Source organism: Halichoeres trimaculatus, unplaced genomic scaffold, assembly GCF_033239565.1.
Source record: "Halichoeres trimaculatus isolate MK-OKI-2021-1 unplaced genomic scaffold, fHalTri1.1 fHalTri1_scaffold_12, whole genome shotgun sequence".
Lineage (NCBI taxonomy): Eukaryota > Metazoa > Chordata > Actinopteri > Labriformes > Labridae > Halichoeres > Halichoeres trimaculatus.
Window position 1 is genome coordinate 1,493,251 of NW_027437190.1, and position 23,677 is coordinate 1,516,927.

The 23,677-nt window shown below is 42.0% G+C and overlaps 3 protein-coding genes across 4 annotated transcripts in view; 2 read left to right on the forward strand and 1 right to left on the reverse strand.

The window, feature by feature from the left end:
- The window catches only part of rrp15 (ribosomal RNA processing 15 homolog), a 54,665-nt gene that overhangs the window by 23,773 nt on the left and 7,215 nt on the right, over positions 1-23,677 (reverse strand). The window lies entirely within an intron of this gene.
- LOC141800529 (uncharacterized) lies at positions 1,077-13,555 on the forward strand. Its single transcript, XM_074683124.1, has 14 exons — positions 1,077-1,540; positions 2,216-2,303; positions 10,805-11,074; positions 11,214-11,316; positions 11,414-11,517; positions 11,612-11,884; positions 12,024-12,117; positions 12,287-12,354; positions 12,454-12,675; positions 12,768-12,902; positions 12,989-13,051; positions 13,162-13,230; positions 13,333-13,446; positions 13,535-13,555. Exons 4-14 carry the CDS (start codon positions 11,214-11,216, stop codon positions 13,553-13,555), a joined length of 1,266 nt encoding a protein of 421 aa, XP_074539225.1. The 5' UTR covers positions 1,077-1,540; positions 2,216-2,303; positions 10,805-11,074.
- Positions 13,522-22,143, forward strand: LOC141801221 (uncharacterized). The gene has a single exon (XM_074684195.1). It carries the CDS (start codon positions 13,651-13,653, stop codon positions 21,661-21,663), a length of 8,013 nt encoding a protein of 2,670 aa, XP_074540296.1. The 5' UTR covers positions 13,522-13,650; the 3' UTR covers positions 21,664-22,143.

Consider the following 23,677-nt stretch of genomic DNA (forward strand, 5'->3'; position numbering starts at 1 on the left):
GTCGGGGGTCATGTTTGGTATCAAATCGCAATTTCACGCGATCCTGATATGCGTGCCAATTTTGGTGAGTTTTTGAATATGTTTAGGGGGTGTAATTTGCGTTCTCGGGGCGGGTGGTATAATAAGAAAAAAAAAGAAACGCAGCAGGAACAATAGTGCCCTCGGCCTTCGGCCGAGGGCACCTTCTAGCCCTGCTAGAAGGTGCCCTGGCTCAGGCCGAGGACCCTAAAAAGAAACGCAGCAGGAACAATAGTGTCCTCCGCCTTGAGACAAACATTTTGGTGTTGGTTTCATCTCTCTACGACATTCCTACTGGCCGCTATGTCCGTTTTAGTGTGCCTAGGTGGCGCTAGACAGCATTTTATGGGATGTTTGGGGTCAGGTTTGGTTCATGTTCATGTTTGGTATTTTTTCTCTTTTTTTGGACGCAAATAATGTGTGTGCCAATTTTGGTGGATTTCTGAACATGCTTGGGGGTGTAATAAGCGATGGGAGAACGTCAAAAGGGTGTAGTAAGGGTAAAAAATGTACTGGCTGTGGTGGCCATTTTAGTGTGTCCAGAGAGGTCTGGTAAGCAACACTTTAAGTGATGGATTTTTTTTACAAAAAAGAGAAAAATATTTATTTTTTTTTGTTTTCTTGCATTATTATTAATGTACTAAAAAATTATGGGCAGATGTCAACATCCTATTTATTTTGTTTATCATATCACAGTAGAATCATCATATTTGACTTTTTAATCTTACACTCAAAATTACAATGTGGAAGGGATTGACTTTTTATTTTTACAGCTGGTGGAAAAATAAACATTTCTATATCATTCACGTATGGTTAAAACGAGTATTCATTGGTTTATATGGGCTTTAATAAATTAGTACAATTAAACACCTGTTTTACAAATGAAAGTTACAGGATTTACCAGTCTTTGGCATTACTTCCCTTGTATTTCAAGGACTGTGTTCTATTTATCATGGCAACTCATTCCAGTAGATGGCGGTAATTCAGTAATACTTGCCACCAGCGTTAGCGCCGTGCATTGTGGGAACTGTATTCCAAGAACACCGGTCAGATGCAGACACAGATAGAAACGTTCTCTAGTATCAGTGGGACATCCTGGGATGTATACAGTAGATTTTACAACTTTTACCATTCTGCCTAACAAATACTGAATTTGGGGCAAAATAGCAGGCACTACTACTGTCGTACGCGGTTTGTAAAACATCCGCGGGGATCAGTGGAGCGGCGGGGGATGACGTCACGCGACCTGTCAACAGTATACGGCCTGGTCAACAGCTGATCTCACCAAAACACGAGCGGATGCAGAGGAAGATATGAGTCTGTTTCTCTGTCGGTCGGTCAACTTATTGTACACAGCTGCTTTGCTCCAGCACATGGGAGGAGGGAGAGGATTCACCGTATCCCCAGAGATCCCGCAAGATGACATGAAGTGGATTAGACTGATTCAAACAGGGGACAAGCCAGGAGAGAGCGCTAACGTCGGGAGCTCTCAAACAACGGATTCCGTCTGTGGTTTGAACAGGTACGGTAAATTAAAGTTTCTAGGCTTCAGTACTGTTTATTTTACTACCTGTCATCTTAGTTATCAGCAGTATTTTTGAACGTGAAAGGCAAGTTGGACCGTGTAGCTAACAGAAGCTAACAGAAGCTAAACGTCTGTTGCTCACTTAGCTACAAGCAATTTATTGTAGAAAAGGGGTGGGAAATATAATTGTGGTGTAATGCAAGACTATACAAGCTTCTGCATTTAAAGGGAGATTATCAGTCTACACATCATAAAGATGCGCACGTATTTTGCTGCATTTATCTGCATTCATTGAGACGAGTTGGCATTTTTAAACAATAAATTCAACCTGGTAGCAGCATCAAAATGTACGGTTGTTTCGTGGTGAGTTACCAGAGACGGTACTTCACAATAGAGGCAACGTTGATCAAGTTTTAACGGCTACCGAGCAACCCAGTATTTTGGAGTTAATCGCGGCCGTGTTACTGGTGACTCTTGGACAAATACTGTAGATGTGGTGCTTTGTTATTCGTTATAGCTGACTCTAAAGACGTTAAAAACACTTCAGTTGCGTTAAACGCATGATTAAACGATTCGGTTATGTTCAATAACGTTTTGTGCGGTATCATTCAATGTCAATGTGATTAGAATGCACAGCTAATGGTAGCATTTTCTGCTGCGTCTTCTGTGAAGGGGCATGTACGTCAGAGTGACGTGAGGTACCAGCGGGGTATAAAATGATCGATCTGGCGTCGTCTCGTTCTTCTCACAGACTCTGGAGGTAAGACCCATTTCGTTGTCTCTTAATTTGATGAAAGCATATGTTGTGTTGAACCTGAGCAATGTTAAACGTGATTTAAGGTGAAATGAATGAACGATATCACGTATAAGTAAGATTTTGCTGCTCTGCGGTGAGATTTAAAACTTTCTAGAAGCTTCTGTGAGGTGTGTTTTCTGTACTACTTTGATAGTGAAACGATGTTAGCCTTTCTATCAAATAAGATATACATAATTAAGATGGAGTGATACATTTTTGGCGCATTTTGAGTACATTTTGATGACTTTTTATCAGCATTTGTGGGTGGTGCTTCAATGCTAGACGTATGCTAATGTTATGGAAATCTCAGCCTTTGTTCTGTTAGCCCGCTAGCGAGGCCTGCTCCGTGTGTGGTTTTGTGTCCTGTTGAGAGAAATGCTCTGTAGTCTTTACTCCAAAGACGATAATTGTCCTAAATGAAATAAGTTTTATATATGTAAGATATTATGTTACATTTGTGGTGAATTTGAAGAACATTTTGATGACTTTTCGTCAGCATTTGTGGGTGGTGCTCCTACGCTAAACGTATGCTAATGTTATGGAAATCTCAGCCTTTGTGTGTGTTAGCCCGCTAGCGAGGCCTGCTCCGTGTGTGGTTTTGTGTCCTGTTGAGAGAAATGCTCGGTAGTCTTTGCTCCAAAGACGATAATTGTCCTAAATGAAATAAGTTTTATATATGTAAAATATTATGTTACATTTGTGGTGAATTTGAAGAACATTTTGATGACTTTCAGTCAGCATTTGTGGTTGGTGCTCCAACGCTATTCGTATGCTAATGTTATGGAAATCTCAGCCTTTGATCTACATTCAGCCTTTGTGTTAGCACGCTAGCTACTCTGTGCTGTCTTTTGTGTCATGTTAACACAAATACTCGATGAACTTTGATCATGGTGCAGTGGTTACCCTTTAAACAAATAAAATATATATATTGATGAAAGAATTGTACATTTTTGGTACATTTTGAATACATTTTGATGGCTTTTACTCGGTTGGCAAAAGTTGTGTGCATACATATGCTAATGTAAGCTCGGCCTTTGTTCAATAATTGCTTTGTGTTAGCCACGTTAGCCTGCTCTGTTATATTAAGACAAATGCTTGATATTCCTAAACCCAAGTACAATAATTGGCTTCTAAACTAATCAAATATATGAATTTTAGATGCTATGAAACATTTTTGGTGCATTTTGGAGAGTATTGCTTGGTGTGATATTTGCTTTGTGGGTTTAGCTTTAATAATGCTGTGTCATAGCTACTAGTTAGCCACCATGGTGTGCCAGCCTCGGCCTGCTCAGTGCTTGGTTTTGTGTAATATTGAAAGAAATGCTAAAAAGTCTACCCTTAACACAATTAAGATATATATTTAAGATACTTTGGTACTTTTTTGGTGAATTTAACAAGATTTTTATGAGTTTTACTTGGTTGGTTGGTGTGTTGCTTTTCTGTAATACTGAGAGAAATGCTTGTTACCTCCAAGTACAATGATTGGCTTCTAAATAAATTAAATATATGTATTTTAGACACTGAAACATTTTTGGTGCATTTTGAAAACATTTTGAAGATTATTACTTGGTGTGATATGTGCTTAAAGGTTGTAGATATGGCTATGCAGTATCCTTATTCAGTTAACAGAGGTCATAAATAGGACTGTTGCTCTTAGGGTAAGAGGATATGGGCTCTGAATTTCAACATTCAGCATTTGTGTTTAGACAATGATGACAGCATGCTGTTTTTGTGGCTTTAATATTCCTGTAGTGTTGTAGTCTTGTTTAACAGTAGGAAAAATGTTTTTAAAGAGTGAACACAGGATATTGAAATATGAAATAACAATTTGATATTAATATAAATTATTAATGATAGTAGTAATAAACTAATAAATGAATATTCAATGATTTGTCACCATGGAAACCTTCTTCTTTGTTGTGCCTGTTTACTTTCAAATTTGTGAAATAGATATGTCATAAGGATTTGAGCTTAGGCTTCTGGAACTCTTGACAGAGGTTCCAAATAGAAGTGGAACTCTCAGAGGGCAGGCTAGGGCTCTGTTTGTTTACGTTCAAACTTAAAATTTTTAAATGTGGAAGTATTGTTTTCTTTGTCCTGCTTTTTCACATTTTTATTCAGTGAACAGAGGTCATTAATAGGACTGTTGCCCTTAGAGTTAGAGGTTATGGGCTCTGAAATTTAACATTCAGCATTTGTGTTTAGAAAATGACAGCATGATGTTTTTGTGGCTTTTTTTTCTCCCACAATAATCTTGATTACTCTTAAATAGTATTAATTTGAAGATTACTTAGCTGTGTGATCTTATGCTCTCCTGTGGTTTTTATTGGGGCATTTTGAATACATTTTGAAGATTATTACTTGGTGTGATATGTGCTTTAAGGTTTTAGATTTAGTTGTGTCAGCCTTTTTTTTTTTGTGAAAGCTACTTGTTAGCCACGTTAGCTGTAGCTTTTTTCTCCTTGTTTGGGTCATGCTGAGAGAATAGACTTATTGTGTGAGTGTGTGTGTGTGAGGTTTTTCTGCCTTTGTTTTAAATCTTAGCTTGAGCTGTTGATCAGTTGTGTATCTGTCCTGATTAGCAGGCCAGAGCTAACTGGCATTTCGTGAGGGTTAAAGAGCCATAATGTGTGAGTGATTAAAGTGATTGTTTAGGACTTTTAAAGTTGTGTTTTGTGGCATTCCTGGCATGATCTAAATCTGTAGATTACATTTGCATGCATTTTTGATGGCTTTTATTCTCCTCAAATTTTCTTTATTTCTCTGAAATAGTATTGATTTGAAGGCTCCCTACCTGTGTTCTCTACTTTACTCTCCTGAGCTTTTTTGGTGCATCTTGAATTCATTTTGAAGATTATTACTTGGTGTGATATGTGCTTTAAGGTTTTAGATATAGCTATGCTGCGTCAGCCTTTTTTTTTTCTGTGAAAGCTACTTGTTAGCCACGTTAGCTGTAGCTTTTTTGCTCCTTTTTTGGGTCATGCTGAGAGAATAGACTTATTGTGTGAGTGTGTGTGTGAGAGGTTTGTCTGCTTATGTTGTTGTTTATCCAAGTTCAAGTTGTTGATCAGTTGTGTATCTGTCCTGGTTAGCAGGCGAGAGCCGACTGGCATTTTGTGAGGGTTATAGATCCATAATGTGTGAGTGATTAAAGTGATTGTTTGGGACTTTTAAAGTTGTGTTTTGTGGCATTCCTGGCATGCTTATAATGTGTAGATTAGATTTGCATGCATCTTGATGGCTTTTTTTTTCCTACTATTATCTTACTCTTAAATGATATTGTTTATGAGATTCCTTAGCTGCATGCTCTTTAATACTCTCCTGTGCTTTTTGGTGCATTTTAAATATATATTGAAGGTTATTACTTGGTGTTATATGTGCTTTAGAATTTTAGATGAAGCTATTCCATGTCAGCCTTTTTCCCTGTGAAAACTACTTGTTAGCCACGTCAGCTGTAGCTTTTTGCTCCTTTTTTGGGTCATGCTAAGAGAAAAGACTTATTGTGTGAGTGTGTGTGTGAGGTTTTTCTGCCTTTGTTTTAAATCTTAACTTGAGCTGTTGATCAGTTGTGTATCTGTCCTGGTTAGCAGGCCAGAGCATACTGGCATTTTGTGAGGGTTATAGATCCATAATGTGTGTGTGTGATTTAAATGATTGTTTGGTTCTTCTAAAGTTGTGCTTTGTGGCATTCCTGGCATGATCTTATTGTGTAGATGACATATGCATGCATTTTTTGTGGCTCTTTATCATAATAATCTTGATTACTCTGAAATAGTATTGATTTGAACATTTCTTTGCTGTGTGATCTTATACTGTCCTGTGCTTTTTTTGGTGCATTTTGAAGGTTATTTACTTGGTGTGATATGTGCTTTAGGGTTTAAGATATAGCTGCGCTGTGTCAGCCTTTTTTTTCTGTAAAAGCTACTTGTTAGCCATGTTGCCTATATATTTTTGCTCTTTTTTGGGTAGTTCTGATTAAAGATACATTTTGATTACATGTGCATGCATTTTTGATGGCTTTCTTTTCTTCTGCTATAATCTTGGTTACTCTTAAATGGTATTGATTTGCAAATTTCTTGGCTGTGTGATCTTATGCTCTCCTGTGCTTTTGATTGGTGCATTTTAAAATACATTTTGAAGATTATTTCTAAGTGTGATATGTGCTTTTAGGTTTAAGACAAAGCTATGATGGGTCTGCCTTTTCCCCTGTGTTAGCTTCTTGTTAGCCACGTTAGCTGGAGCTTTTGGCTGATTTTTTAAGTCATGCTGAGAGAAAAGACTTATTGTGTGAGTGTGTTTGAGAGGTTTGTCTGCCTTTGTTTTAAATCTTAGCTTGAGCTGTTGATCAGATGTGTATCTGTCCTGGTTAGCAGGCCAGAGCTTACTGGCATTTTGTTGAAGTTTTGATCCATGATGTGTGAGTGATTAAAGTGATTGTTTAGGACTGTTAAAGTTGTGTTTTGTGGCATTCCTGGCATGATCTTAATGTGTCAATTAAATTGGCATTTTTGATCGCTAATTATTCTCTGACAATAATCTTGATTACTCTTGAATGGTATTGTTTGAAGATTCCCTACCTGTGTTCTCTACTTTACTCTCCTGAGCTTTTTTGGTGCATCTTGAATTCATTTTGAAGATTATTACTTGGTGTGATATGTGCTTTAAGGTTTTAGATATAGCTATGCTGAGTCAGCCTTTTTTTTCTGTGATAGCTTCTTGTTAGCCATGTTAGCTGTAGCTTTTTGCTCCTTTTTTGGGTCATGCTGAGAGAATAGACTTATTGTGTGAGTGTGTGTGTGAGAGGTTTGTCTGCCTATAGACAGGTTTCTTGTGTACAAACATTAGGAGCTGCGCGCGCAGCCAGGGGGCAAAAGACTGCTTCGATATAAACTGAGATCTATTGTAGATGCTCTATTGATCGTAAGTTTCCCCTGATGCAAAAAAATGTCATTTAATTGAAATTCTCGTTCTCTTTCATTCTAGCACAAAGTAGAAAAAACACGTCCTGAAAGGTCCATAAATATCACGAAATTTACCGGATTGTGATGGTTTTTTTTGCTAGAAACATCAGTGACAGCTAACAAAGTTAACAGCTAATCAAAGTAAGATGGTTACGGCAATGCTATACTTTATGGCCTGCCAAAAAACATAAAATTATTATTATTACTATTATGATTATGATGACTACGACAATTATGTGTGCGAGCTTGTTAGCACAGCACATCTATGATTAGCAAAGACATGGCTCAGGCAACTTACATCAATAGCTTAAACAGATCAGACTTTATAGATTATCATAAACTCTTTCTTAGTGATGGTGGGAAATTACCAGACCCTTATGGTATCCCCAGCGAAGAGTGGATCTCTGATATGTCCAAACGGCCTGTTATTACTTGGCCCGACATATATAATTACCTTATAGAGAAACCCAGTGTGTACACTAAAGAAAATCTGCGTGCCTATAAATCTTTGGACGCCTATAATTATGTACTTTGTGGTCACGTACAAAACCTCAAGATTTATGATACTGGGTCCGGTTTTTGCGCAATGAGAGCAGGTGTCCTGCCCAGCCAGAGGCTAGGACTAAAGGTAAAACCGTATGATGCCTGGGTGTACGTGCACAGGGATCTAGGGTACATCCTAACCCTTTTTATGGCCTGAAGCCACAATCTCCTCCTGTTCTTCGCAAAAGGATGAGATCCTCTTGGAACATTTAACAACTTCCACCCATCCTTTTGCCGGTTGGTGCAGTTAGCCACGCAGCAACTCCTTGACATTTTTGCTCTTCTAATGCTACTAACAACGAAGTGCCTCACTTTCTGCCCCCTGGCTGCGCGCGCACATCGGTGATGACGTTGCACAGAAACCCGTCTATGTTGTTTATCTAAGTTTAAGCTGTTAATCAATTGTGTATCTGTCCTGGTTAGCAGGCCAGAGCTTAGTGGCATTTTGTGAGGGTTATAGATCCATAATGTGTGAGTGATTAAAGTGATTGTTTGGGACTTTTAAAGTTGTGTTTTGTGGCATTCCTGGCATGCTTTTAATGTGTAGATTAGATTTGCATGCATTTTTGATGGTCTTTTTCTCCTACTATAATCTTGCCTACTCTTAAATGGAATTGATTTGGAGATTCCTTAGCTGTGAGCTCTTCAGTACTCTCCTGTGCTTTTTGGTGCATTTTAAATATATGTTGAAGGTTATTACTTGGTGTGATATGTGCCTTAATGTTTAAGATATAGGTATTCCACGCAAGCCTTTTTCCCTGTGATAGCTACTTGTTAGCCACGTTAGCTGTAGTTTTTGCTCCTTTTTTGGGTCATGCTGAGAGAAAAGACTTATTGTGTGACTGTTTGAGGTTTTTCTGCCTTTTTTTTTTAAATCTTAACTTGAGCTGTTGATCAGTTGTGTATCCGTCCTGGTTAGCAGGCGAGAGCTGACTGGCATTTTGTGAGGGTTATAGATCCATAATGTGTGAGTGATTGAAGTGATTGTTTAGGACTTTTAAAGTTGTGTTTTGTTGCATTCCTGGCATGCTTATAATGTGTAGATAACATGTGCATGCATTTTTGATGGTCTTTTTCTCCTACTATAATCTTGCTTACTCTTAAATGGAATTGATTTGGAGATTCCTTAGCTGTGAGCTCTTCAGTACTCTCCTGTGCTTTTTGGTGCATTTTAAATATATGTTGAAGGTTATTACTTGGTGTGATATGTGCTTTAAGGTTTTAGATATAGCTATTCCACGCCAGCCTTTTTCCCTGTGATAGTTACTTGTTGGCCAAATTATGTAGCTTGTTCATCTTAGTTTAAGCTGTTAACCAGTTGTGTATCCTTCCTGGTTAGCAGGCCAGAGCTCACTGGCATTTTGTAAGGGTTAAAGATCCATTATGTGTGAGTGATGATAGTGATTGTTTGGGTGCTTTAATGTTGTGTTTTGTGGCTTTTTATTCTCCCACTATAATCTTGCTTACTTTTAAATGGTAGTGATTAGCAAATTTCTTGGCCTTGTGATCTTATGCTCTATTGTGCTTTTTGATGCATTTTGAATATATTTTGAAGATTATGACCTGGTTTGATATGTGCTTTCAGGTTGTAGATATAGCTATACTATGTTGGCTTTTTTTTCTGTGAAAGCCACTTGTTAGCCACATTATGTGTCTTGTTCATCTTAGTTTAAGCTGTTAATCTGTTGTGTGTGTGTTATGGTAAGCAGGCCAGAGCTTACTGGCATTTTGTGAGGGTTAACGATCCATAATGTGTGAGTGATAAAAGTGATTGTTTGGGTCCTTTAAAGTTGTGTTTTGTGGGATTCCTGGCATGATCTAAATGTGTAAATAAGGTTTGCGTGCATTTTTTGTGGCTTTTTTCCCCCCAAAATTATCTTGATTACTCTTAAATGGTATTTGAAAATTCCTTGGCTGTGTGCTCCAATGCTCTCCTGTGCTTTGTTGATGCATTTTAAATATATATGTTGAAAAACTATTACTTGGTGTGATATGTGCTTTAAGGTTGTAGATATAGCTACGCTGTGTCGGCCTTTTTTCCTGTGTTAGCTACTTGTCAGCCAAATTATGTAGCTCTTCCTCTTTTTGGGTATTTCTGATAAAAAAAAATACATATTGTTTGAGAGTGTGTGTGAGGTTTGTCTTCCAATGTTGTTCATCTTAGTTTAAGCTGTTAATCAGTTGTGTATCTGTCCTGGTAAGCAGGCCAGATCTTCATGGCAATTTGTGAGGGTTAAAAATACATAATGTGTGAGTGATTGAAGTGCTTGTTTTGGTCCTTTAAAGTTGTGTTTTGTGGCATTCCTGGCTTGATCTAAATGTTTAGACTAGATTGGCATTTTTTGTAGCTTTTTATTTTCCCACAATAAACTTGATTAATCTTCAATGGTATTGATTTGCAAAATTCTCAGCTGCGTGATCTTATTCTCTCCTGTGCTTTTTTGCTGCATTTTGAATATATTTTGAAGATTATTACTTGGTTTGATATGTGCTTTAAAGTTATAGCTGTGCTGTTTCAGCCTTTTTTTTCTGTGAAAGCTACTTGATAGCAACGTTAGCTGTATCCTTTTGCTCCTTTTTTGCTGAGAGAAAAGACTTATTGTTGTGTGAGAGTATGTGTGAGGTTTGTCTGCCAATGTTTTAATCTTAGTTTAAGCTGTTAATCAGTTGTGTATCTGTCCTGGTTAGCAGGCAAGAGCCGACTGGCATTTTGTGAGGGTTATAGATCCATAATGTGTGAGTGAATAAAGTGATTGTTTAGGACATTTTAAAGTTGTGTTGTGTGGTTTTCCTGGCATGATCTTAATGCATAGATTACATGTGCATGCATTTGTGTGGCTTTTTTCCTTCAGTACTGTCCTGTGCTTTTTGGTGCATGTTTTAATACATTTTGCATACACTTTTTGTTGCTTTTTTCTCCTACAATTATCTTGATTACTCTTAAATGGTATTAATTTGCAGATTCCTTGGCTGTGTGATTTGCTTCCCTGTGCTCACCTGTGCTTTGGAGACTGACTGCGAGTGAGACTGCTGCATTTCTGCGATCTTTTGATCCAGGACACACACATCTTGACACTTATACATCTCTTTAAACCGACACACACCTAGAGTAACTGCTAATCTGCACACACTTTAATTGATTTTATACACATTCAGTCAAGCAGACACACACAGACACACACAGTCACACACTCACACACACAGACACACACACACTTGCCCTCAGCCAAGGTGAGTTAAAACATTTCTACATTGTAATGTTAGGTGAAGCGTTGCTATGTGAAGCCTTGTGAGTATGATTGGCACAGATTGACTGGTGTTTTCTCTGTGAGCGTGGACTCAAAAATTTCTCTTTAATCTTCCTGTTCAGATGCCGAGAGCGAAAGGCCATCGGAGGGCGTTGGCCTTGAAGAGGAAGAGGGCAGAGGACCACCCCTGGACTGCCCTCGAGCCTGTCCCCGAGTTCGTTGCTCGTATGTGTCAAACTTTCATTTCAGAATGTTCACTGATATGGTTTGGATGTAATGTCCCTTAATAATGTTCTGACAAACTTCAATGTCCATTAAACAGGGCGCGGTACCGGGTACCGCCACCGAACGCGGAGATGGCCAACCTCTGCACTGACCCACCGGAGCCGCAAGTTGGTCACTCCAGCGCATCGTCCGGACCAGAAGGTATGATTTTTGTTTAATTCATCGAAAAATTGCAGCGAGTAAGGTGTCTGTTGGCAGGTTTCTCTGTTGTTAAAGAACGTCTGTGTTTTTGCAGCTGGTGTTCGTCGTCGGAGACTCCCACCTCCGGGCCATGGTGGACGGCTTCGTGCCCATGCCGGTAGGTTCTCTGTCCTTTGCTTTTCTGTCTGTTCCAGGTGCATCGGCAGCCGAGCTGAGGACAGAGGCCCTGCACGCAGACGTCCCGTGGACCCCCGACGCCGTCTGCGTGCTCGCCCCGAGCAACAACCTCACGGCCAGCCGGACGGTTGGCGAGGCAGCGTTGGACTTCGGTGCTCTCCTGACCTCCATCGCCAGCCGCTGGCCCAAGGTGTGTGTTTGTGTTAAGTTTTTGTTGCTAACCGTTTGGTTTTGTGTCAGCAAAGCTGTTGTGAGCAGCCTTTGTATTGTCATGCACTTATTTTAGAGAAATGAATGCGATCTGCTGACAAAGGTTTTTTTTCTGTAAGGTGTTCGTGCTGGACTTCCCTCCACGCCTGAACATCCACCCGGGCCTGCAGTTGGCGCTGCGTCAGGAATTCCACCGAGTCGCAGCACGCATGGGTACGTTTCAATCGAGTTTTTCTGCAAAATCTGAGATTTGAGAATTTCATATGTGCTAAAAAACTGTGACGGCATGCATGGATAAACATTTACATGTAAATGCATGCGTTAATGTTTACTTCAAGTATTTAAGTATTTTTTTGTGTGTGGTTTGTGACACTTATTTCAGGTTTCCCTTACGTGTCTGTGGCTGAGCACCTCCCCCTCCATCGGTTGGAGCTGTGGTGCCCCGACGGCGTAAGTATTGTCCTAATTTTTACAAGACACTTTATGTGACACTAAAGAAAACATCCAACTAACAAGGTGAAATGTCTGGTGTGTCTGACTGTTTTTCAGGTGCACCTCAGCGACACCGATGGGACCCCTGTGCTGGTGGATCTGCTGTGGAACGCTGCTGTCCAGCAGCTGACCCAGCCTCCGCCCTCGCCCACGCCCGCGGTGTCCCGCCGGACATCGCCGCGTGCCACGGTGTCTCCCAGGCTAGTTGTGACAGGTCACCTCCCCGTGACCCGTCACAGCGACCCCTGGGAGTGGACTGTGGTTGGAAAGGAGGACAAGGTAAAGTGTTTTTCTGATTGAGTGTGTAGAAGTTTGTGCAAAGCCTGCATGTGAAGTTTTTTTTAAAACAATGTTTGTTTTTTGTTTTGAAGGCCGGAACACCTGCTGTGGTTCGGCCTGTCATCCCGCCCAACCCTGTGTGGTTCAGCGGTGACATGTTGGATGCTATGGAGAAGGTCAGTCCTTCTTCTGGCTCCGGCTGCATCGCTGAGCCACCAGCTGGCCAGGTAAAGTGCACACAAGCCATATGACCAAATAGTTGATAACACAAGTGGTTAACAGCTGTTATAAAGGTTTGTTTTTCTTCCTCTAGGCTTCGCGTGCGAAGCGTCGGCCACGAGGTGTTGCCAAGAAGCGCAGTGGAGGAAAGCGGCAGGTGTGGTTTTTTTTTTTTTTTTTGCTGGTTTTGAAGAGTGACCAATGCAGTGTGATATGTTTTGATAAGAGTTGCATCTTGAGTTTTTTTTGTTTTCCTGTTCTTTATAGGTGGCGGCAACACCTTCACCTGCCCAGGTGACCGAGTCTGCCTCCGGCCCCAGTCCGGTCCAGCGCCAGGTGTGTTTTTGTTTAAACATATTATGTGACTCATTGTTTTTACACCTGCATTTTTCCACCTGGTTTGTCATCCAGTTAAACTGAATTTTTGATTTGTGTCAGGCGGAGGCAGCAGCCCAGGAGTCCGTGGTCCCGGAGGTCGTCGTGGAGGAGACATCGCTGGAGTCCGAGGTGTCGCAGGTCATCGCGGAGGAGGTGGCTGCGCCGTGCCCTGCTGTCCGCGAGGGAACCCAGAGGCCCCAGAAGATCAGCAAAGCTAAGGACCACTTTTTTTCTTCTGCTTGTGTTTCTGATGCTGGGTTAGATTGTGACAGTAGTGATGTAGCAGCAGAGGCTAGCAGAGCTGGGAGGCCAGTCAGGGTTGTGCGCGGGTCGTTTCATCAGGCTGACGAGCGCTTTTTTTACGGAGGACAGCAGTGTATGGCTATAGCTTTGGTCAGCTTAGCCAAACACACGCTGAGCAGTGTTTTTTCCTGGGACAGACGTCAGCTTGATCGCGCAGTGATTTGCGGTGACGAGTTGTACAGTAATTTGCGCGATCGAGGCATCTTCAACCACGTGACAAATCTGCTCTCTGTCCCAGATTTGCCTCAGCGGTTGATGATTGATGATGCGGTGGTTCGCTTTGTTTTTGGCGACTCGGCATTCGGGGATGTCGGCGTGACCGAGGGTGAATACATCGACAGCGGTGTGTTCATCAGTTTGCGTGACGGACTAAACAGGATCTTCGGTCAGTACCGCACATGTCTTCTGACGATGTGTGGCAACACTTCTGCCATCATCTGTGAGGATGGACGGTTCGCTGTGGTGGACAGTCACTCACGCGGTAACGAGGGCTTGTTACACTTTAACGGTACAAGCGTGGTTTTGCATTTTGCGTGCCTGGATGACCTGCACCGCTACATCTGTCGCTTGGCCGACAGTCTCAGTTCGAGGGAGAAGCTCTTTGAACTGTGTGGCGTCACTGTTCATGTGGGTGCAAGTCCAGTGCTGCCTGGTGTTTCTGTGGAGGGTAGGGTCACAGGGGTGACTGCTGCTCCAGCACCAGAGTGTAGTGTTGTGTCTGAGCGTTGTGTGAGTTCAGATGTTAGTCCAGCACTGTCAGGCGTTTCTTTGCGGTCTTATGCCAGTGTGTTGAGCGGCGGCTCACCGGCAGGACCGAGTGTTACTGGTGGCAGTAAGTGGGGCATTTCTTCTGACACTTGTTGGTCGAAGAAATCAAGGCAATCCGGCTTTCGTTTTAGGTACGATGAAGATTTCCCTCCGCTTGGTCTTAGTGCTTACGTAGATGTCAGTCCGGTGCTGTCTGGTGTTTCCGTGGAGAGGCGGGTCACTGAGGTGAACACTGCTCCAACACCAGAGTCTAGTGTAGTCAGTGAAGGCAGGTTCAGTGATGATGTTTTTGAAGGCAGTTGCGAGCCTGAGGTTTGTGTGAGTGGAGATGCCAGTCCAGCGTCGTCAGGAGTGTCTTTAGCTAGCAAAGTTAGCAGTGTCTCAGTGGCAGGGAAGCGTAAGATTTCTTCTGGGCCTCGTGTGTCGAAAAAATCCAAGCACTTTGATGTTGGTGAGGCTAATTTAGATGTAGAGTTTGTAGAAACCGTCAGAAATGCAGAGCTCGCTTTCCGTCCTCTCAGTGTAGATGTCTGCAAGACTGTGTGCAGTAGCTTTAACTTGGAGTTTGTGAAGATCGGTGGACCAGCGTCCACGCGTGTTGGTTTGTTAGGGGTTCCATGTAGAAATGAGAGGATCGTGGCTGATGGTAACTGCTTTTTCAGAGCCATCTCTCAGGCTGTGAGTGGTTCTCAGAAGCACCATCGTAGGGTTAGGCTTGCGGTTTGCAAACATCTCCAGCGGAATGCTAGTCATTATTGTAGTTTGATTAGGAGTGAGTACTCTTCAGTGGCTGAGTACGTTCAGCAGTCCAGGATGGCAAGTGTTAATTCTTGGGCCTCAGAGGTGGAAATTCAGGCTACAGCAGATATGTTAGGCGTTAGTGTTTGTACATTTTATGATGGTCGTTGGCTAAAGTACAGCTGTAGCGGTAGGTGTTTGTCGTCGGATTGCATTTATTTAGAGAATGTCTCAGGGAACCATTTTGAGAATGTAGTTTGTGTTTATGAGCCTGGACTGCAGAGCTGTTATGGTTATTGTAAAGTCAGTGAGGTTTCAGGTTACAGTTTTAGGGCTAGATGTCAGGAAGGTGTTGTTGGTAGGGAGGAACCAGCAGTTTGGTGCAGTGATGCCATGGAATTTTCAGATTTAGGTTTAGATGTTGAAGACGAGGATGCAGAGCCAGGTGTGTGGTTTGCAAAATCGAAGTACATCAACCGTAGGGAGTGGAGTCAGAAGAAAGAAAATAAGTTGCTCAGTGAGAGACGTCAGATGAGGTTTAGAAAGAAATATCAGGATAATGTGATTTTTAGAGAACAGAAAAAGTCAAAGAGTGTTGAAAAGTATAGTGAAGATGCGTCACACAGAGAGAAGGTTAAAGGAATGAGTGTAGGGAAGTATAAAGAGAACCCTGAGCACAGAGAGAAGGTTAAAGGAATGAGTGTAGGGAAGTATAAAGAGAACCCTGAGCACAGAGAGAAGGTTAAAGGAATGAGTGTAGGGAAGTATAAAGAGAACCCTGAGCACAGAGAGAAGGTTAAAGGAATGAGTGTAGGGAAGTATAAAGAGAACCCTGAGCACAGTGAGAAGGTTAAATCCAAGGGTAGGGCACAATATCAAGGTAGTGAGGAGCATAGGGAGAAAGTTATAGACAGGATTATGGCTAAATACAGGGATAGTGAGGAGCATAGGGAGAAAGTTATAGACAGGATTCTGGTTAAATACAGGGATAGTGAAGAGCTTAGGGAGAAAGTTAAAGCAAGGAGTAGAAAATTTAGTAAGCGTCAGTACGGTAGTTTAGAGCACAGGCGGCGGGTTATTGGTCGTGTTAGGTCCAGCAGGAAACATAGGGTAGAGCAGTCAAAAGACTTTGGTTTTGTTATGAATCAGTTTTTAGAGCAGGTTAAAGATGGACCTGATTTTGTCTGCTGTGTTTGTCACAGGTTGTTGTTTAGAAATCAGGTCGTTAGTTGTGACAGGGACGCTTACAGCAGAACCAGCAGAACAGCTGAACTTGCTGAGGAGTGTATTAGTGAGTGTTTCCTGCATCAGTGTCATGAAGAGTGTGTTGTGCCGTGCCAATTGGCAGTTTCTAGAAGTGAGCTGTGGATTTGTCACTCCTGTCAGGGTAAGATTAGTAAGGGTGAGATGCCAGCTGAATGCTGGATCAATAACCTGGAGCTGGATCCCATTCCACCTGAACTGGGATGTTTGAATAGTTTAGAGCAGCATTTGATAGCGTTGCATATACCGTTCATGAAGATGTTGGCACTGCCGAAAGGGGGGCAGAACGGAGTACATGGACCTGTGACATGTGTTCCAGCTGACATTGTGCAGTCGACTCGTGTGTTGCCCCGGTCCAGTATGGAGGGGTCTTTGGTACAGGTGAAGTTAAAACGTAAACTGACATACAAAGGGTATTACGAGTATCAGTTTGTAGATACTTTGCGTGTAAGACAGGCGCTAGATTATTTAAAGAGGACCAATGCCCTTTATGCAGATATAGAGTTTAATGAGGACTGGGTTAATGAGTTTTGCAGGATAGAGGATGAAGAAAGGGAAGAAGCTGACTCTAGTGAAGAAGAGGCTGTTTCAGAGCAGGCTGTTGTAGAGCAGGGTGGAGTTAGTGCTGAGGTAGCTGATCAGGTTAGAGCACAGGCTGAGTTTGTTGAGGGAGATGTAGAGGAAGCTTCAGACATAATACAAGATGAAATGTTACATGACAGGCAGCAGCACTGCATGTTTCAGGACACTTGTCTTATGCCTGTTGATATTGGTCAGGAAGCATTAGATCAGTATTTTGAGGATATAGTTAATATTGCGCCTGCAGAGGGAAATTGTCCGGTGAAGATGCTTTCTGACCAAACGAATGAGGCTAAATGTTTTCCAGTGTTGTTTCCTCGGGGTAATAAGACCTTCCATGACACTCGATCGGCTCACCTGTCGCTTACGCGTTATTTTAACAATAGGATCATGCATGCGGACGGTCGTTTTGCGGGTAATGTAGAGTACATCTTTTTTGCGCAGTACATGTCGGAGTTAGATCAGGTAGTGTCTAATGTTTCTGTGGCGTTGCGTAAGGGGAAAGTAGGTCAGAGGTCTCAGCGAATCACTCAGGGTATGTTAAAGGATGAGGAAGCTTTAAAGCAGTTGTTAGAGTTTGATGATGGGTTTAAGTTCCTGAGACCAATTAGGGGGACTCCGGCATTTTGGCAGACTGTTCAGAAGGAAGTGATGGCTTGTGTTCGTCAGCTAGGGATACCGACGTGGTTTTGTTCATTTTCGTCTGCTGATATGCGCTGGCAGAATCTGCTGACCAGCATCCTGAGGCAGGAAGGCAGATCGCAGACAGTAGAAGATTTGGAGTGGGCAGACAGATGTCAGTTGTTGCGTCGTAATCCGGTGACAGCTGCGAGGATGTTCGATTACAGATGGCATTGTTTTTTGAAAGCAGTTCTCATGTCTCCCGCTGAACCAATTGGCAAAATCGCCGATCACTTTCATAGGGTCGAGTTTCAGCAGCGCGGTTCTCCTCATGTTCACTGTTTGTTTTGGATCGAGGGCGCCCCCAAAATTGGTAAGAACACAGATGAGGAGGTAGTTGCGTTCATAGATAAATACGTCTCGTGCGAGTTGCCCTCTGATGATGACACATTATTGGACATTGTGACATCAGTTCAAACACACTCCAAACGACACGCTAAGACTTGTAGAAAGTCAAAGAAGAGCAAATGTCGTTTCAATTTCCCAAAACCAGCTACGAAGCGGACATTTATCTGTCATAAAAAAGAATGCAAATGTGGCGGGAAAGATGCATATGGCATAGACGAGAGAGCTGCTTCAAAAAACATGCCAATCTGTAAGTGTTTCGACAGCGACGACGAGATGCCCAAGGAAACAGCGGAGGCAATTTTAACAGCTGTTAAGAAAGCTGTTGAAAATGAGGTGCCTCCTGCGAGTGTAGATGAGTTGTTTGCGAGTTTGGGCATTAATCAGGACATCTACGAGCAGGCGTATCGGCGTTTAGAAAAGAAGACGAAGGTAGTGTATAGGAGAGAGGTAAACAGTGTTTGGGTGAACCAGTACAGTAAGAAGTTGTTGAAGTGCTGGAACGCCAACATGGACCTTAGCTTTGTCACTGACGCCTACGCAGTTGTCATTTACATCATTTCGTACATTACGAAGTCAGAGAGAGAAATTGGCCTTTTATTGAGCAATGCCCAAAAAGAAGCTTCCAAAGAAGGAAATCTCTCTGCTAGAGAAAGCTTGAAGAAGCTGGGGAGTGTATATTTACACCACAGAGACGTCTGCGCCCAGGAGGCAGTGTATAGGCTAACGTCCATGCATCTGAGGGAATGCTCCCGAAAGGTTGTCTTTGTGCCGACAGGGAGCAACATAGTCAAGATGAGTTTACCTCTCAGTGTTTTGCAGGAAAGGGCGTCATCACATGATCTTCGCTCGGACGACATGTGGATGACTAGCATAGTGGACAGGTTTAAGAACAGGCCCGACGACGACGTGTTTAGCGACATGTGTATGGCGACGTTTGCATCTGAGTATCGTGTTCTCTCCAGGAATGAAAAATCAGAAAATGCGATTGAACTGAAAAACAATTTGGGCTTCATTCTGAGGAGAACACGATCTCAGTTTGCTGTGGTTCGGTACATGCGGTTTAACTTAGAGAAGCAGGAGGAGGCTCATTTCCAGAGTCTGTTACAGTTGTTCCTTCCTTATAGAACTGACTCTGAGCTCAAACCTGAGGGCTTTGAGTTCTTCAGTCAGTTCTATGAGGTCGGGGAGGTCAGGTTCAGGGACGGCTCCGTGCACTCGGTGCAGGCTGTGGTCGAGGAGAATAGGGCCAAATTTGAGTTTGACTGTCCGGATTTGGAGCGAGCTCAGGAGATTGCTGAGCTGCTCGGTGGTGTAGATGAGGATGTGTGGGGTGAGTTGTGTCCTGAGCAGGAAGCTGAACGCATTGAGTGTTTAGAGGAGAGGAGGCAGCAGCAGGCAGAGGAGATAGAGGGAGAGCAGCTAGCTGAAGGTTTAGAGAACATCCCAGATTTGATGGGTGCTGCTAGACAGGTTGTTAGGTTAGAGAAGAACAGAAACACCATGTCTCGCAGTGAGGGTTTGTGTTTGGTTAGGTCTCTGAATGAGACGCAGTTAGCTGTTTTCTACAGAGTGAGACATTGGTGTTTGCAGAAGGTGATGGGCAAAAACCCAGAGCCTCTGCAGGTGTTTGTAACAGGAGGAGCAGGAACGGGGAAGAGTCATTTAATCAGGGCCATTCAGTATGAGGCAGGGAGGCTTCTGTCAGCACTATGTCATCAACCAGACGATGTCACAGTTTTGTTAACTGCTCCTACGGGCATCGCTGCATACAATTTAAATGCAGCCACAATTCATCACACATTCGGCATTGGAACACATGCTAGTTTACCTTACACCCCTTTAGGTGAAGATAAACTAAACTCGCTCAGAGCTGAATTGGGTCACCTCCAAATTCTAATCATTGATGAAATCAGTATGGTTGATCACATCCTGCTGGCTTATGTCCATGGTAGGTTGAGGCAGATTAGACAGACAGGCGACTTTTCCCCTTTTGGCGGTGTGAGCGTGATAGCCGTTGGTGACTTCTATCAGTTGCCTCCTGTTAAAGGGAAGCCTCTGTATAGCAGTCCCATCGGGGTGGATCTGTGGTGTAGCTTTAGCGTTGTGGAGCTCACAGCGGTAGTTAGGCAGAAGGATAGCGTGTTTGCTGAGTTGTTGAACAGGTTGAGAGTGCGTTCTAAGGACACGCCCCTTTTAGAAACGGACGTCCAAATTTTAAAGTCACGCGAGACCGGCGAGGAGAGCTCAGCCTTGCATATTTTCCCGACAAATATGCAAGTAGCTGAGCACAACCTGGAGCAGCTCTTTGCCTCGTGTCCTGATTATGTGACTATTGATGCTCAGGACTACCAAAACAGTAGCAAAACAGGCAAATTGGAAAAGATGGCCGGGCATCATAGAGCAGCATCAGACACGTGTTTGCAAGAGCGGCTGTGTTTAGCGAGGAGCGCGCGCGTCATGTTGTGTAAGAATGTAGATGTCGGGGATGGTCTGGTCAATGGAGCATGTGGCACCGTCACTCACATTGAGTTTAAGAATGTGAGTGACAAGTTTCCTCAAACAGTTTATGTTAAATTTGACGATCCTAAAATTGGCTCACAGAGGAGGAAACAGCGTGCACATGCAGCAGTAGAATGCAGGGATTCTACTGCTATTGATCCAGAGCAGGAGAAGGCTACAAAGTGGGGGGGTTTGCGTGTACAGTTTCCTCTCAGGTTAGCGTGGGCGTGTACGGTACACAAAGTTCAGGGTTTGACGGTGGACCAGGCTGTGGTCTGTTTTAAGAAGGTGTTTGCACCCGGGCAGGCGTATGTAGCACTTAGTCGAGTCAGGGCTTTGTCGGGACTGATCATCAGGGATTTTAATGAGAAGGCCATTTTCAGCAAGACCACCATCAGGGAGGCCTTGGAGGGCATGCCTCCATTTTTGATTGGACAGCAGAAACCTTCATCAGATGCACCTAGTTTCTCTGTGTATCTGATGAACGTTCAAAGTTTAAGCCGCCACTTGGTGGATCTGGTGTCTTGCACACAGCATTTACAGCCTAACTGTATTGCTGTCACAGAAACGTGGCTCACTGCACAGTCCTCATTGGACAGTGTCCAAATAGATGGTTACACTTTCCACAGTCGTCCTCGTGGTGTGTGTTACAGCAGCAGCAGCAGTCACGCCAAATTGTTAGAGCTTCAGCAGCTTGAACATGGTGGAGTTGGTTTATATAGTGAAGACCAATTGGACTGTGACGTTCTGCAGGTACCCGATTTGAATCTGGAGTGTTTGGTGTGCCTGTTTCCAAAAGTAAACGTAGTTTTGGCAGTGATCTATTGTCCACCATGTTATCCAAATTTAGTACTGAAGGAAAATCTGGGGAAGTTACTTGACTGGTTAAATCCAATCAGTAACACAATTGTAGTAATGGGAGATTTTAATGAAAACATTTTGAAAAACTCATCAATTTGTAAATTCATGGGCACAAAAGGTTTTATACAGCATGTAACACAGGAAACCACAGAGAAGGGGACTTTGATTGATCATGTTTATGTTAAAACAACACAGTACGATGTGGAATGTGCAGTGATGCCCACGTACTTCAGTGATCATGAAGGCATTCTGTGTAGTTTTAGAGTTAAAGATGATCAGGGGCAGGTAGATGTCAGTGTAGGTGAGCTAGAGGAGCTTTTTAGTGCTGAGTTTAGTCTAGGTGATGATTAGTGTGGTTGGTTTGGCAAAGGAGGCACACAAAGGATTCACAGTGGCAGTGTGAGTTCATTTTCTGAGTCAAACACAGCTACATCGCTCTGCCATGGTGCAAATATTGGTGTTAGTTGTGTTAATCTGTAGGGTTTAAAGAGGAAACTGGTGTGTAGTTTTTTGGTGTGAAATTTTTGCTTCCACCACGGTTGGAGTTTTGTGTTTTTATCCGGAGTCTGCCCACTCACATAGTGAACGCCATGTAGGAATTTTAGTGGTCCACTGTGCATGTTTTCTATATTTGTGTATTGTATTTATATATTTATATATTTATTTATCTATTAATGGTGAGGTTTTGAATTGTCGGTATTTGTCGTGTAAATTTTGTGTAGTGGTAATTAAAGATGTAAATAGTAATTATGATTTGATTGTCTTTAAAATAATCATGTGTCTTACTGGAAGAGGAACGTGGTGTTTTTTTTAATGTTGTTGATCATGTAGGCAGGCATTTCAGTTAATCATGTATGTTATAGTTGTTAGTTTTTGTAGCTGTTAGTCTTTGCTTGCTGCACATTAACTGTCATTTTCTTCAAGTGTATGTTTGAGTTCAGTTGTGTTAAATCTTCATAAGTTCACTTTCAACAGTTCAGATGAAAACTGTTTGTGAACATGAAGTAAGAGCAAATCTGTTCTGGCACCACAAGGCTCAGACTCCCCATTCTGCATGCCTGACTGCCAGGACAGGACAGCTTTAAAAAGAAATAGTTATTATTGTTATTGTTGTCATTTTCCATGTCTCCTCCTCCCCCTTTGTGTCTTTCAGTCTTATGTTTTCTCTCTCTGTCCCTCTGAAACCTATTACACCATTGTGGTCATGTAACTCTGTGTTTAGAGAAAGTTTAGCTGATGGTGCACACGCTCAGATGATTTTGTTCTTAAAATGAATCTTTGTGTCTCTGAGGTGAACTGTCTGTTGGAAGATGCTGCAGTGATCCTCAACCTCCTCACCAGCAATGAGCTGTGGATGTGGATGAAGCAGCAAAAGATTTTTGGATTCACAGCAACACATGTATTTGTTTTGTCATCGGCCAGAGTCGTTCAGATGAACTGTAGTCAAAGTATTTATGTCCATGACATTAAAATGTAAAAAGTTAAAGATAAAAAAATAAAGATATGTTAATGTAAGTTCGACAGCAATGAGAGAACTAACGTCTGGATTTCTGATAAGTATTGGATGAATTGCATAATAAAATAATTGTTTTGATAATTTTGATGCTGAGTAACTTTTTCATATTTAAAAGAGAAATGACAAGTAAAATGTATAGACACAATTGAAGTATCTGAAAATACATTTGACCAAGAAACCAGACATTTAAATGTGAAACTGTTTTTGAAAATAAATTATATAATGCTAAAAATCAGTGTTGTCTGTCATGCTGTTAATAGTTAATCAAAATGTTTTCCATGTAGTGTGAAAAAACAAAGGTGAGTGATAACTTTTCCCCTGGTTTACAGTGTAATGTAGTTGGCTCAAACTTTAAAGTGTCAGCTGAGTGAGGATGAGAAAGGGTGAGATTTTACTGTCTTGGTCCCACACCAGCCACCCAGATGTGAGTTCATTAAAAACAATTCTGGTAACGTAGTCTCATTAAAATTTTAAAGTTCTCGATGACTTGGTTACAGAGGAAATTATGTTCCTTGTTAAGTATATTTTTTATAATTATAAGCAAGATTTCATTTTTTTTTTATAGGTGGTGAGTTTTCCAATATAAAGTTGTAGGTATGAGCCACAAAGTGGGGAAAGTGTGATTGATGTGATGAGAAAAAAGTATCTGTAGTGAAGCACCTGAATGTTTCATTTGGAATGAGAGGTGCACATTCATTCAACCCCATCACACCCAACATGTTTGTTTCACACCTGTACTTGCAGCCTTGTTGAAAAAAAAAATGAATGCAACCAGAGACAAAAAAAAACTTCATTTCAATGGGTGCAATGAGTGTTAAGTTCCACTGTTAAGTGTTTTTGTTTATGAAA

What these genes read in the sequence shown, in the direction of transcription:
- LOC141800529 (XM_074683124.1), top strand. Translation starts at nt 11,214, where the DNA reads ATGCCGAGAGCGAAAGGCCATCGGAGGGCGTTGGCCTTGAAGAGGAAG. An exon ending in CGCATCGTCCGGACCAGAAG is followed by an intron (nt 11,518 to 11,611) that starts GTATGATTTTTG and finishes GTGTTTTTGCAG; the next exon opens with CTGGTGTTCGTCGTCGGAGA. An exon ending in TGGTTGGAAAGGAGGACAAG is followed by an intron (nt 12,676 to 12,767) that starts GTAAAGTGTTTT and finishes TTTGTTTTGAAG; the next exon opens with GCCGGAACACCTGCTGTGGT.
- LOC141801221 (XM_074684195.1), top strand. Translation starts at nt 13,651, where the DNA reads ATGGCTATAGCTTTGGTCAGCTTAGCCAAACACACGCTGAGCAGTGTT.